This window comes from Amblyomma mixtum, chromosome 1 (assembly GCF_055824585.1).
Source record: "Amblyomma mixtum isolate Tamu chromosome 1, ASM5582458v1, whole genome shotgun sequence".
Classification (NCBI taxonomy): Eukaryota; Metazoa; Arthropoda; class Arachnida; order Ixodida; family Ixodidae; genus Amblyomma; species Amblyomma mixtum.
In genome coordinates this window covers 8,977,483-8,991,411 of record NC_143012.1, presented here as the reverse complement: position 1 = coordinate 8,991,411, position 13,929 = coordinate 8,977,483, and the positions used below count along the sequence as shown (strand labels likewise).

The 13,929-nt window shown below is 45.5% G+C and overlaps 1 protein-coding gene across 1 annotated transcript in view; it reads right to left on the bottom strand.

The window, feature by feature from the left end:
• Nucleotides 1–13,929, bottom strand: part of LOC149365406 (uncharacterized) — a 28,930-nt gene that overhangs the window by 9,936 nt on the left and 5,065 nt on the right. Inside the window, exons 3-8 of the mRNA XM_089568613.1 lie at nt 11,697–11,784; nt 10,249–10,427; nt 6,921–7,031; nt 5,397–5,449; nt 2,997–3,128; nt 1,741–1,799 (exon numbers count right to left, since the gene is read on the bottom strand). Of these exons, the coding sequence (XP_089424739.1) occupies nt 1,741–1,799; nt 2,997–3,128; nt 5,397–5,449; nt 6,921–7,031; nt 10,249–10,427; nt 11,697–11,784 (622 nt within the window). The remainder of the gene's footprint in view (nt 1–1,740; nt 1,800–2,996; nt 3,129–5,396; nt 5,450–6,920; nt 7,032–10,248; nt 10,428–11,696; nt 11,785–13,929) is intronic.

The window sequence follows — 13,929 nt, the reverse complement described above, 5'->3', positions numbered from 1 at the left end:
TCACGTCAAAATTCCTTAAAAACACCAAATTTTATTCATCTATCATCTTAACAAAACTTTTCGACCAATCTTTATCCACCGGCTTGGTTCCTGATGATTGGGCGGTAGGGAAGGTGGTTCCCACACATAAAAATGGTGACAAGCATGATGTTAAAAACTATCGCCCCATATCTTTGACATGTGTTCCATGCAAAATTCTTGAGCATATCATATCATCCCAAATCGCTACCCATCTTGATTCTCAATCTTTTTTTCATAGTTCCCAACATGGCTTCAGAAAATATTATTCATGTGAAACGCAGCTGGCATCTTTCACTCACTTTCTTCACAGCGTCCTCGACCACGGCGGTGTTGTCAACTGCATATTTTTAGACTTTTCTAAGGCTTTTGACAAGGTATCATACACTCTACTCCTCTTTAAATTACACCAACTTAACCTGGATCCCAACGTTTTTGCATGGTTGAGAAGTTTTCTTACTAATCGCTCCCAATACGTAACGATTAACGAAATCGACTCCAATTATGTCCCCGTTGATTCCGGCGTGCCACAAGGCTCCGTTCTTGCTCCCTTGCTCTTTCTAATTTACATAAATGACTTACCCACCAAAATTCAATCTCGCGCTGGCCTTTTCGCAGATGACTGTGTAATTTATCGTGAAATAACCAATCCCAATGACGAAAAGATTCTGCAATCAGACCTTAACGCAGTAACTGCATGGTGTCAGGATTGGTTAATGACTCTTAACTTTAACAAGTGTAACTTAATGCATGTATCTCGAATTAACTCTAATGTTTCTTCTTATATTCTTCAGGATTCCCCGCTTGAACAGGTAACATCTTACAAATACTTGGGCGTCTTATTTTCATCCAAATTATCATGGGAACAGCACATCAACTATATAACTAGCAACGCTAACAGATCTCTAGGCTATCTGAAACGTAATTTTGCGAACATTTCTTCATCTCTTAAATTACAATTTTATAAAACACTTATCCGTCCAAAGCTTGAGTATGCTGCTTCTGTATGGGATCCCGGCCTTGATCATCTGGTAACAACCATCGAAGCTCTTCAGAATCGGTCTGCTCGCTACATTCTCAGTAATTATCATCGTACTGCCAGCACAACTAACATGAAAAACACATTACACCTACCTCCACTCTCCTTGAGACGTCAGATACAGCGACTTTGTTTGCTCCATAAAATATACTACCACGACACACTTCACAATCTTTTACTCCACCGGCCCTCTTATGTGTCACATCGCGTGGACCATCGTCATAAAATTGGATCTTTCGCATGCCACACGAATACCTTTCATAATTCATTTCTCCCGCGCTCAATAACAGAATGGAACCACCTTCCCGAAGATCTTGTGTCTATTACTGATGTTACATTGTTCAAAAATGCCTTAAAAGCTCATTTTGGTGTTCCTGATTAATCGTTACGCACTGCTTATTTATTTTTTACCCCCGTATTACTACTTGTATTGTGTTCTACAGTTATATTTTGGTGTTCCTTACTTGTAGTACTTGTATTGAATTCTTGGATGTTTATTGTTACCTTCTGGTGTTCCTTACTATTTTTGCACTGTTTTTGACACCCCTATATATATGTGTATATATATGTATATATATATATATATATATATATGCCTGTGCTTTTATCTTAATTATGTTGAGTATTCCACTCCCCTCTGTAACGCCCGACCCGGGCCCTGAGGGTATTCGAAATAAATAAATAAATAAATAAAGAAATCATGCCCCCGGAGCGTTGGTGGTAGTGCTCGGGATACCAGTGCCTGAAAAAAAAGAAAGAAAGAAGGATAATGTTAAATGTTTCCTAATTACTTTCACTACAGAAAAGAAATCGTTTTCCTTCTTTTCACCCCGCCGCGGTGGCTCAGTGGTTATGGCGCTCGGCTCCTGGGCCGAAAGACGCGGGTTCGATCTCGGCCGCGGCGGTCGAATTTCGATGGAGGCGAAATTCTAGAGGCCCATGTACTGTGCGATGTCAGTGCACGTTAAGGAACCCTATGTGGTCAAAATTTCCGAAGCCCTTCACTACGGCTTCCCTCTGAGTCTTTCCGAGGGAAACAAGAGTTCGCTGCAAGAGGGTTTGGTTATGATTCGCACACAAGCGGTGAATTCAATCGCCCCCTATGCCCATGCCCGCGTTGCCCACTTTGAGCAGGCCCCCCATGCCCACGCCACTTTGCCTACCTTAAGCATGCCCATGTTGTCCACCTTGAGCATGTTCCCCTTGCCCACATTGCCTACCTTGAACATGGCCGCCGTGTACACATACAGACATGCCCATTTCCACGTTGTCCATCTTGAGCATGCCCTCCATGACCACGCCCACCTTGTATAACTTGAAAACGTCCGTCTGAAGTGGACAGCGGAGTGGATAGGCTTGATGATGATGATGATAATGACGAATTTTTAATGGCTCAAGGGCAGCTCGATCAGAGAGCGCTACGGCACAAGACGTCGTCGAAACAAAACTCGATCCGTTTGCCAAGAAATTCACCCAACAGAAGACGACAGCACCAGGTCAGGGGAAAACTTGCCCTCATAAGGAACCGGTAGGTACCCGGCCGCCCTGGGGATCCGCGGCAATTCTAAAAATGTGGCCACCTGTGTTCACACGGTCAACTTGGGCCTGAGAGAGCGCACTGACAGGTGCTCTGATGGGCAGTCGGGCAGCAACCACTATCGCTTTTCCGCCCCAGGGTAATTCACAAACTTGTTGCACGAAACTTATAGTGCATAACCCGATAATTATCTTGTACTGTTAATGTTGCACCTCCATCCTTAGACAGGGCGAAAATGGTAAAGCTCATCACATTGTAAACAACTCTTGATGATGTTGAACACCTGGCGCTTGCGAACAGTGGACAACAAAACGTTTTACCCTAACCAGCAACCAAAATACAGCGACATTCTTTCAATCAAAGTGCGAGCTACGCTGTGCGTGATTCTGCATTCGCCCTCACCTAGCTCCCTCGTGTGCCTGACGTCTGGCATTTTTCGGCGGATATTCCCGTCCTGGGGTTGCTTCCTCGTGAACCACATGCCTTGCGTTTTTCGGCGGATATATCTCTCTTCGTTGCCGACGGTCTGACAGTCTGCAAATAAATCCGTTCTCACGATCATCACCACCACCGCCATCATCAGCATCGTTTTGTGTCGCAGCATCAGTTATCGATCTGACGCGTGTTGCTCTCGTTCCAGCATCCATATTTATGCGTATCTAGCAGCCTGAGCATCATGCTACCGGAGGCGGTATGAAAATCTCACATCCGGTATGCACCGCTTCTAGTAACGATTCAGTGTATCTGATTCTAACTTATACCCCCAATGTGTAAAAGGACTGCTCACGTCGTGCGCGCATGGTCAATGATCCAGCGAGTTTATTATTTATTTTTCTAGGGCTTTTCTGTCTGAAATCAGGCCGAAAGGAATATGGTTTATTGTGGTTTAACGTCCCAAAGCGACTGAGGCTCTGAGGGACGCCATAGCGAAGGGCTCCGGAAATTTCGACCACCTGGGGTTCTTTAACGTGCACTGACATCGCACAGCACACGGGCCTCTAGAATTTCGCCTTCAAGAAATTCAGCCGCCGCGGCCGGGATCGAACCCGCGTCTTTCGGGTCAGCAGCCGAGCACCATAACCACTGAGCCACCGGGGCGGGGCCCGAAAGGAATATCCTCAGGAGTTTGAAGATAAAATAATCCAAACGAAAACGAATGGAATTCTTTTTCGACTAATAATATTTCCGCCTAAAATAAACATCAAAGCCAGGGCAAGGTGTGGATCCGCCTACAAACGTAAGAAAAAAAAATACGTGGGGAGAACTGCCCAATCGATACCGCGAAAGAAATACCATGGGGAGACCGATACGGTGATCAGCACAGCGCGCCGTGCCGTCGCTTCGCTCACGGCGTTTTCACGCTATCGTTGCTTAGTTGTTATGTAACTCACTGCCATTAATGTGAGACATCTGTGACACTGCGGACATTTAGGTTGTCTGCCGAACTATAAGAGAACCGAAAGAAGGTGACTCCATCTCGCGTCTTCTTTAGCGCGATTTCAGCTTTACACGCCGCAACATCAGTAATATGAGATACGCAAGAAACAATGAAATTTTGCTATGAAATAACGCAGGGAAAAATGCAGGGATTTTTCAAACAGCTGCGGAGAAAGTGCCCTAAAGAGGGATTTTTTGGGACTATATTATTGTATAAGAAAATTTTCGATTCTGGCAGGGAACATCACTATGTACAAGGAGAGAGTGAACGACTTTATTAAAACCAAGAAAAATAACGAAATTTAGGAAGCTCTGCCCGAAGTTATGTGTATATATACTTGCACTCAAAACAGCCAAAGCCAGTGGCGTCAGCCTAGAGAGACGCCGACTGCGTGTCGTGTCACACCGGTCCAGGGCGGTCAGTCACGTGCCACTTGTTTACTTCGAATAGATATGCAAGTATGCGATCAAGAATAACTCCTTCCCAGGTTCGAGTCGGCAAGATTACTTCTCGTTTTTAATTCCTGATTGCAAACTAGCCGTTTTCTTTCATGACACTAGCACCTGTGCGTCATTTGGTACGTATTCCCGAGAGAAGGCAATGCCGGGAGTGGGAACACGTACACAAGACAAGCACATTAGAACGTATAACTGCTGCTGAACCGAAAGACGCGGGTTCGGTCCCGGCCGTGGCGGTCGCATTTCGATGGAGCCGTTCCTGTAGCGGCCCGGATACTGCAGATGTCAGAACACGTTAAAGAACCCCAGGTGGCCGAAATTACCGGAGCCCTCCACTACGGCGTCCCTCGCAGCCTGAGTCGCTTTGGAACGTTAAACCCCATAAGCCATAAGAACATATTACTCCAATATACTACGGATATATAGTGGATTTCCAGCTCCGTCACTCTGTGGTTCTTTCGTTCTAATCACAAGAACAGCGCTTACACTATAGCGAAGAACAGAGAATTTCATTGCATTATTGATAAACAGTAGAGTTCCACACGAAAAGGCGACAAAACGCACCGAGTCAACGAGCTATTTTCTCATCCTGTTCGCAAGTCTGCACCAAGTAGCCTAACAGCACACCATTGTCATCCTTTTGTACGTGTTCTTTTCTCTCTGGGTGCCTTGTGTCGTAAATAAGCACGTTCATTTCTGCGAAACTGTATGTCTTCCCTCTCAGGTACAAAAGGTGCAGGTTAAATCTTGTACAAACTAAAAGTGTATCAAGAAAACCCACACTGAGTAAGGCAAGTCACAAAAAAAGCTCTAAAAGTAATCAGCAATACTTTGATTTGAGCTAGTTGGTTGTAGCTTGACATGTTTACGCAAAAGGAGTACTGGCGCTAAGTAATCGCGACTCACGAGTTCCGTGGGGGACCATGGCCATATTCGGTTTTCTCCAAATAGTATTCCAGCTGACAGAGAAAGGGAAAGGCAGCTCGTTTATGGACATATAATTTAGTCAGATCTTTTCATCAACGAGTGCACACATCATGAATTTATCTGTACACAGTAGGAGTGTGCGAATATTCGATAATTTCGAATAGTGAATTGAGTGTCATCCTATTCGACTAATCGAACGAATCAAATTGGGTGTCCAAAATTATTCGAACCGAATAGAGTATGTTCTAAACTTTTCGAATACTGTACGAATAACTGAAACAAAGCTCGCATAAGACCTGCCGAATTTATCTTCGACGGCTGTTCCAAAAGCGGGACCCACATCGACGGCGCGTACCATCCTGCCGCGATCAGTATGTGTGCGCCGGTGGGATGGAGGGTTCAGCGCCAGGCCGCGGTCCATTCGTATGACGGCTTTCAAAGTGCTCACACATGACTTCTAGTACAAGACGACGTGGCAGGGCTGAATAATTTCAGCAAACCCTGCCTTGATGACCGATCTCGAAGTTCAAGTATCGTAGCTGTCGTCCTCTCCAGTTTCTCTTTCGTCAACAAGAACAAAATTCAATTGTATTACACGTATAACTTGACGGCCATAGAGTTAATATACTGGCTTTGTATTGCAACCCCTTAGTGGTTATTATTGTTGCGCCTTTTAATTACAGCGCCGTACCGCAGCACCTTCGCCTTCGCCGGCTACTTGTGCGAATACTCGCACAAGTAGCGAATACTAGCACAGATATGCGATTCCTATTTGATTCGCATTCGATTCGGTATCGAAGATACACTATTCGTACTCGATTAGTTCTGTAAAATGTACTGTCCGCACACCCCTAGTACACAGGTTATCAGTGCAACTAAACCAAGTTTCTGTAGTGAAAAAAAATAAAAGTGAAGCCCAACGTGCAAATACACTACCTGGGCTTCTTCGTTAAAAAAGCGCCTTTTTTAGTGCCACGTGAACAGCGATTCTGGCGCTTTCTGACAGGTTGGGAAGTGGAGCGTAAACGAAAAAAAAAAAAATGTCCACAGTTAGATGTCTCAGGAACAGTCGCGTTTGAATATACCTAAAGTGCGCTGCCCTGCTGGACAAGTCTGCCGAATGGCCACGTCCGTTAGTGTAATCGTTACCAAACTTTACGTAATTAACAAAGAAATTCACGGTTACTCAATTTTTGTTCCGAGCAGTCTACCTTGTTAAAGGAAGACAGCAAACACCTGATCACATACACAAGCAAGGAGGGCGAAAAAGGTGCTTTGTGTCTTTTTTCTGTTTCCTTCTTACTAGATGCCATGTTTTTCTTTTCGTGTGTCGCGTTGGACGTCAATCAGAAAAGCACAGGCTGCGTTCACCATTCACACAGGGCAGAATGCAATCTCTGGTCCGTAGTTTTCGTCAGGTTATAACGGATACATAACGTGCTTTAGCTTCTTAAAAAAAAAAATAAGTTTGCAAGTATGGCCAGTAAAGTTCAAGATACTCACGCCGCAGGATCCCACTAGGATGTAGTCGTCTTTAGGGTAATCGTAACCCTCGCAGCTTACTTGTAGCAGACCGAACTTTTGAGTCTTTTTCATTTCCGCTTTGCACTCCCACTGAAAATGCAGGCGAGATAAGTTGTGAAAAGACTCATGCTACGGCGGCTAAACGTTACTCAAAGCAACATGAAAAGAAGAGTGCTTTGAAAGCTATGGGAATGATTATGAACGGGGCACGGGTTAAGAGAAGGAAAGAAAGCGGCGCGAACTAACGAACACAAAAGCAAGTGAGTAATGTTGTATCTGATATTACCTAACGGGCAGAAAGTTGGAGGCTAAAGAAAAAGCTTGAAATTGACTTGAAGACAGTGAATTGAGCTGTGGAAAGGAAAATTATACTGTAACAGACGGGAAGAGAACACAGCTGGTCAGGAAAGAAACTCGAGCTAATGATATCCTTACTGAAATCAAAAAGGAGAAAATGGGCATTCGCCGCGCATCTGATGCCTAGAGCAGGTTACAAGTGACTTCAGCAACGGAGTGAATTAAGAGAGGAGGCAAAAGAAGCAAGGAATTGCGGAGAGTCGGCGGGAGAGGCGGGAATGACGGATGAGCCTGCGGGGATATGGTAGCCGCAGCTGGCACAGCACAGGATTAAATGAAGATATATTGGCAGGGCCTTTTGCCTGCAGTAGATATTGTTTGGCTCCTGATGACGATGATGATGATACAGAGAAGAGAAATACTCTTGTGAGGGGGAGGGGGCAGCATTAAATGCAGGGAAGAGGTCACCGGTGGTTTATTGGATAATGCAGTGGATATACTAAGATAATGGAAAACCAGCCGGTGGCAACAGGGGCTCAAGGCTGGGAGCTGAAATCAGGAAATTTCTTTGGATAAGTTGGTCGCTGTTGGAACAGGACAGACCTATCGAAAATCAATGGAAGAGGCGAACACAGCGCTGTGTTCGTCCTTCTCTTCCTGCTCTTTTCTTTGGCCATGTGCCGTTGCGCTGAAAAAACTATGAGTGTAAATCAAGAATACCAACTAGCCCAAGAACTAACTCTACTGGAGGGTTTCATCCTTCGGAGGGCGTATTCCGGATGATGATAGTTTTGAAAAATACAGTACTTGGTTTATTGGTTTATGGGGGTTTAACGTCCCAAAGCGACTAAGGCTATAAGGGACGCCGTAGTGAAGGGCTCCGGAAATTTGGACCACCTGGGGTTCTTTAACGTGCAGTGACATCGCACAGTACACGGGCCTCTAGAATTTCGCCTCCATCGAAATGCGACCGCCGCGGCCGGGATCGAACCCGCGTCATTCGGGTCAGCAGTCAAGCGCCATAACCACTGAGCCACCGCGGCGGGGATAAAATACAGTACTGACACAGAATGACGTGCGGAACTATGGACGTAAGGATAGAAGCGGAAATGAATCGCAATGTCCATAAATCTACCGCCATAAGTTAACTGAACAGAAGTTCGAAGCAAACGCAAGAAGACTGGGGAATCGGCGAACGCTCTCCCGCCACACTCATCAATACCCCGGGAAAAACATTTCTAAAAAAAAAATTACATCGAGTGAAATAAATCTTCACTAACTACAACGAAGATAAATACACGAGTCCTAAATTAGAACGACTGCAACGGGATCCTCGATAGATTATTCGCTAAAGTCAATTACAAATAAAAAAGGCAGCCACAGTAATGGGAGATACCAAAATATTAACTATGTTTAAAAAAATATAGGAACAATATTTTATACCGACATACAACGTACCCTATATGATATAAGGGTGAATAAGTATGCAGATGAAAAGTCGCCATTATGGAGGTAAAACTGCCGAAAATACAAAAAACTAGAGAAATAAAGTTCAGGAAACACGATGTAAACATCCCCTTCCCATCAAACTCGTCTTCCTTCTGCTGTCCGGCATTTCTCTTGACATTTTTGGGCAAGGTGTGTCGGCTAGCTTTTTTTCGCTGCCTCCTTGGTGTGGTTTGAACAGCGCTCGCCCCCACGAAGGTTTGAAGCAGAACGGAAAGTGTCGTCCCTAGCGTTATTCATATCAGTTTTCGTTCGCTGTCACTGCTTCTTTCTAGTCTTTGCGCTACGCAAAAAGCTTTGAGTACTCGGAGAAATAATATTTTGGATCGATATCGTGAGTATAAAGGAACAATATGCAAACTGGACGCACAACTAATCAGATAGGCAGCTCCCAATCTGGATTCCACCTCATTTCCGCTGCCGAAAACGGCCGCTGCGTTGCGACACCCTCGGCTCGAAACGAGCATTTCTGGAGACGATTAAAATATTAAATACTACGATTTCGGCGATCTCTTTGGGCATTCAGGAGCCACAATGCCGCTTACTCTACATACAAAGAATAAAGACCTCATGCTTTATCTAAGTGGCAGGGCACCTTTAAACGAGAACAGAAAACTGGGCAAGTTGGAACGGATTCATCTTAAAGCAGCGCGATACACAGGACGAGAGAAAGAAACAGGAGATGTGATCGCGATGTGTCTGTGTTTTATCGTTGTGTTAGGTGCGTATATAACTAACCCTTCTAGGAATAAAACTCAGTTGTTAGATTGCGCTCGTGTTGTCTCTTGTTTCTTTCTCTCGTCCTGTGTATCGCGCTGCTTTAAGGTGGACACCTTTAAACATTCCAATCAGCCGTCTTCCTTGCCCGAAATTGAGCGAGTTTACAAATATGAGGAACCAATTTCCACCTTGTCGAAGCTCGAAGGTTAACTTGCGGCACTTCATATTTACGATATTCTTAGCGAAAAAGCGACATGCTACCTGCGAATACTTTAAGCGGCCAGTTTCGTAAATGCCGCACTCCACTAGCTGTCTTGCAACGCAACGGCTAAGATCTACCATGGAGTTTTTCTCCGAGTTTCCAGCTGGTTGTATTCCCTGTTTTATTCGCCTACCTGCGTTTTCGTGCTTCGATATATCTGTACATAGAAAGGCGAAAACATTATCGTGCTGTGATTTAGGTCAAAGGCCCTTCGATGGCCTGTTCCTGAACCCTTCGCACATATACCGCTTGCTTCGCAACATGGATACGAGGTTTACTTGCACAAGTCCATTAATTTCGTACGCAATGGCTCCAAAGGTGACCGCTGAGGACAGTCGAACCTTGTTATAACGAAACGGTTTATAACGAAATAGCGGAGACAACAAAGGAATGACGATTGCCCTTGTAAGCTCGGTCAACACGGGCTATAACGAAGCAATCGCCGGGCCCCTGTAACTTCGTTATAACGAGGTTCAACTGGCATCTTAGACTTCGCTGCTCTCACTGGATAAAAAAAGTCACCTGGACGTCTCTGCCGTCACTGCCGCGGTTGTAGCACTGAACCACCGAAGGTGCGTCGTTGCATCCCGCGCTGCCGCCGCGGCAGTTCAACTGCGGAACAGGATGCGACCTTCGACCAGTCGTATACTGTCCCTCACGCAGTGTCAGGACCTCCACATCCCTGAGTCTCACTCTGTCTCCTGCAAACGGTAGCACGCGTGAGCGGGGAAAGCAACGGTAACGTTGGGGAAAGGAAAGATCGAGCAAAAGGAAAAAAGCAGAGGAAGGAAATGAAGAGGGAAGAAACATCCTGAACACTTTTGGAGCATAGCGTGTTAGAGGAGACCGCTCAGAAAGGCCCGTCGTTTGTTAACTGCAGATAAAGGGTGTCTTCTAGGGAACAGCTCTCGCTATAGGTAAGTTTGCAAAAGTAATCATGCGGCCATAAGCCAACCTACTAACCAATTGGCGCCGCTTTGTACATTCAAAGTGTAAACATGCCTTCGGCGAGTGAAAATTAAGTAAGTTATTTGTTTATGGCTATAGTTGAACGTGAGACATTTACAAAGGCATGCATTGTTTGCGTACAGTGCTTTGTTGCTGGTGATGATGATGATGACTTTGGGCGGATAACTCCAGCGCCACCTACTAGGGAAGGTAGGGTTGCCCAGGGCTCCCTGAGCCATGAGGAATGTGTTAGTCAAGTAGTGATCAGGAATATAACAACGCGCCATCTAGGTCTGAGCGCTAGAAGCCTCCATGTTGCCTTATCTGACGATCTCAGGGCGTCTTGCCACCTATCCTAAGATATGGATAGCCTGCTTCGCAGTACAGAAAGGTTGACACTACTGAGTCTTACTGCACTATATAACATCAGGTTTTCACAATGGGTAAATACGGGCTAGATGGAGCGAGATTTAAGCTTGAAGATATTGCGCAACCAAACACACAGATGACGTAAACGGTATAGTATAGTGCGGTATGCGAGTTTAATGTATCAAAGCGGTACGTGAGCTGTGGGGTTACCGTGGTGGACGGTTTCGGATTAATCTAGACCATCTGTCATTCTTTAACGTGCACTGACTACACACAGTACACGGTGTTTTTTTTCATTTCGCCTACACCAACTTAAACACAGGAGACATGTAATTATAGCAATTGTAATCAAGAAACAATAAAAACAAAGCAATTTATCTCCTTAACAGCATTGTACACGGCCCATTTGGCACCTGGTGAAGATATGAGAACGACAGTGGAAGAAAACAAAACTCGTACGTTTTCACTCTAATGCGTTTTCATGCGCTCAAGTGTGTGTGTGCTTTGCAGGTCTTGTGTTTACTTTTATGATGAGGTTTGCCCGATATAGCACTCTCATGTTTCTCTGCCATAGCTCAGGACCGTACCGCTCTCCTGCAGTTTATGTTCCTGACAGAAAGGCACGAAGAGGTCAAGTAAAAGCATTTACGCACCTTGCCAGCCGAATGACGGGCTGGTGAGCAGAGAGACTAGAACGGCAATGGTGCAGTGCATCTCGCGCGACGTCATTGAAGCGGCGAACTGCGCTCAGTGAGACCCGATGTGGTGATCAGGTGCACATCAACATACCAGCTTCGGCTACATGGTGGTCCCGCCAGAATTTTATAAACCGAAACAAAAAGTGCGCGTCAGATCGTTCAGCTCCCCCGCTGCATTTTCTGGCTCCCCCCCGAACGCCACACAGCCACGGCCGGGCCCCGCTAAGATGCTTCTTTTTTCTCCTCTTTCAGGTAGCACGTTTATGTTCTAATGATACAAGATGGACGCAACCATCTTGGAGACGCCGTCTCATTTTGTGTACAAAGTACGATGACTGTGCCTTTGTCTACGCTGCAGATGCCTTCGCTGCTTTTTCTCATTTTTTCCTCTTACAGGAAAAAAAAAAAACCAAAGACACAGAATATTGCCAGCGTATAATCTCAAAATGACGCGTAATCGGCATTACACGTGGAAGTACGCTTTGCAGACTAAATAAGCTACTAGTAAGTTCGCACATTAGGCGAATTGCCGCCAGTGCTGAGCGCACGCATGCACGCGAACCTCGTTTTGATCGAGTGTCCCTTACATCAAACTCCGCATAATAGGAGGATAATATTTTAGCTCTTCCTCGAGTTGGGATTATCGAAATTTTACTTTGTAGGGGGCTTCGTTACACCCAAACACACTCGTGAAACTTCGTTTATAATAACACTTAACTGCTTCACGACGCTAAAGACTGACTGTAGGTGTATTTTTTCGTTCTCAAATTTGACCTCGGTGTTGCTGCTTTATTTTTCTTATTTACCAGCCACTTTACCACTGACGAACTAGATTGAGTGCTTCTCTCGTTTCAGTCTACTCCTATAGGAGTATTTTATTCGGTATACCGAATAAAATGTAACGACGGAAGAAGCGTTGTCGCGGAAAAGTGTGTCACATTTTTGATATCTGTTCTTCGTCTTACTTAACGGTCTTTCCAAATGTGCACGAAAGCATGTCAGTGAACATCCGTTTAAATTCCATGAGCCGCGTGCTATAATAAACGCTCATTGTTTCCGGGCGCGTAGCGCGGCTTCAAAGCGCCGACCCGAAAGCAGCGTTCAGCTAATTTTGCCGGCCGCAGTGCCCTCCTTCGGTAGCACGGTGTTCCGAAGGCGCGAAACCGCATGCTTTACGTGTTACCAGTTTACTCTGTCATCCAAAGACGTCCAGCGAGGGCGAAAGCAGACGTCACCAAGTTTACGCTCGGCAACGGACAGCTGCGCCCAGCGCCGGCGAGCATAGCGCCGCCTTTCGGATTAGTGTACTCCGCAGGCTGATCAATAAGTACTTTCTTCTGGGCGAGTTGGTTCATAATTTCCAAAGGTAAAAACTGGCGCGGCTGCTCGGTCATTTTTGGCAAAGTATGTACAAGCAAACGAAAATAATACAGAGCAGCGAACTATGCTCCGGACAACGAAAACTGTAACCTTAATACTGCAATGGCCCCGCAGTGAAAATATGGAATAAAACATGCACAGATGCAAAGATACGACGTGACGAAGGAAATGTGCATTAGCAGTATTAGATGTATTTCGCGGTCGCTGTTTTGTTCCAGTGCTGCATATAGCTTCTGGTGGGTGTAAGTGAGCGCATTGGTGGAGCGTACGGCTTTTTTAGGGTGGCGGTGGTTGGTTGTTAGTGGGTTGGTTGGTGGATTGGCGCCACTATTACAGTCAGATGATTCTTAAGAAATGACTGCTTCGAATGTCCATTCTTTCCGCTTCACACGTTTTCCTGCAAGTGACGAATAGTTCAAGTTAGTCCGTTTCGTGTAGTTGCAATAGCTCTGCAGTACCATGGCTGAATGTGAGCACTGCATCTTGCTGCTCGGAGTAGTGGTAATGGCGACAATTCTTTGATTTTAAAGGTGCAAATGGAAGTTGGCAAAACAGCATCATGACTGACGTGCTTTGATCTGAACAAGATATTATAAAATAGCTGTTTTTCCCAGCATTTTACGCCATGAAGGCCGAACATCATGTGAAGGGAAAGACTGGACGGTCATGAGATTTACGAGCGTGAACACGGGGACGCGTGTCACTACCCTCTAGGTCCAAAATGAATAATAGGGCAGTAACTTGCCCTCCAGCGCACTCTCTTTACGGTGGCAGGGTATGCTGCCCAAGCCCTGGAGTAGATTTCCAT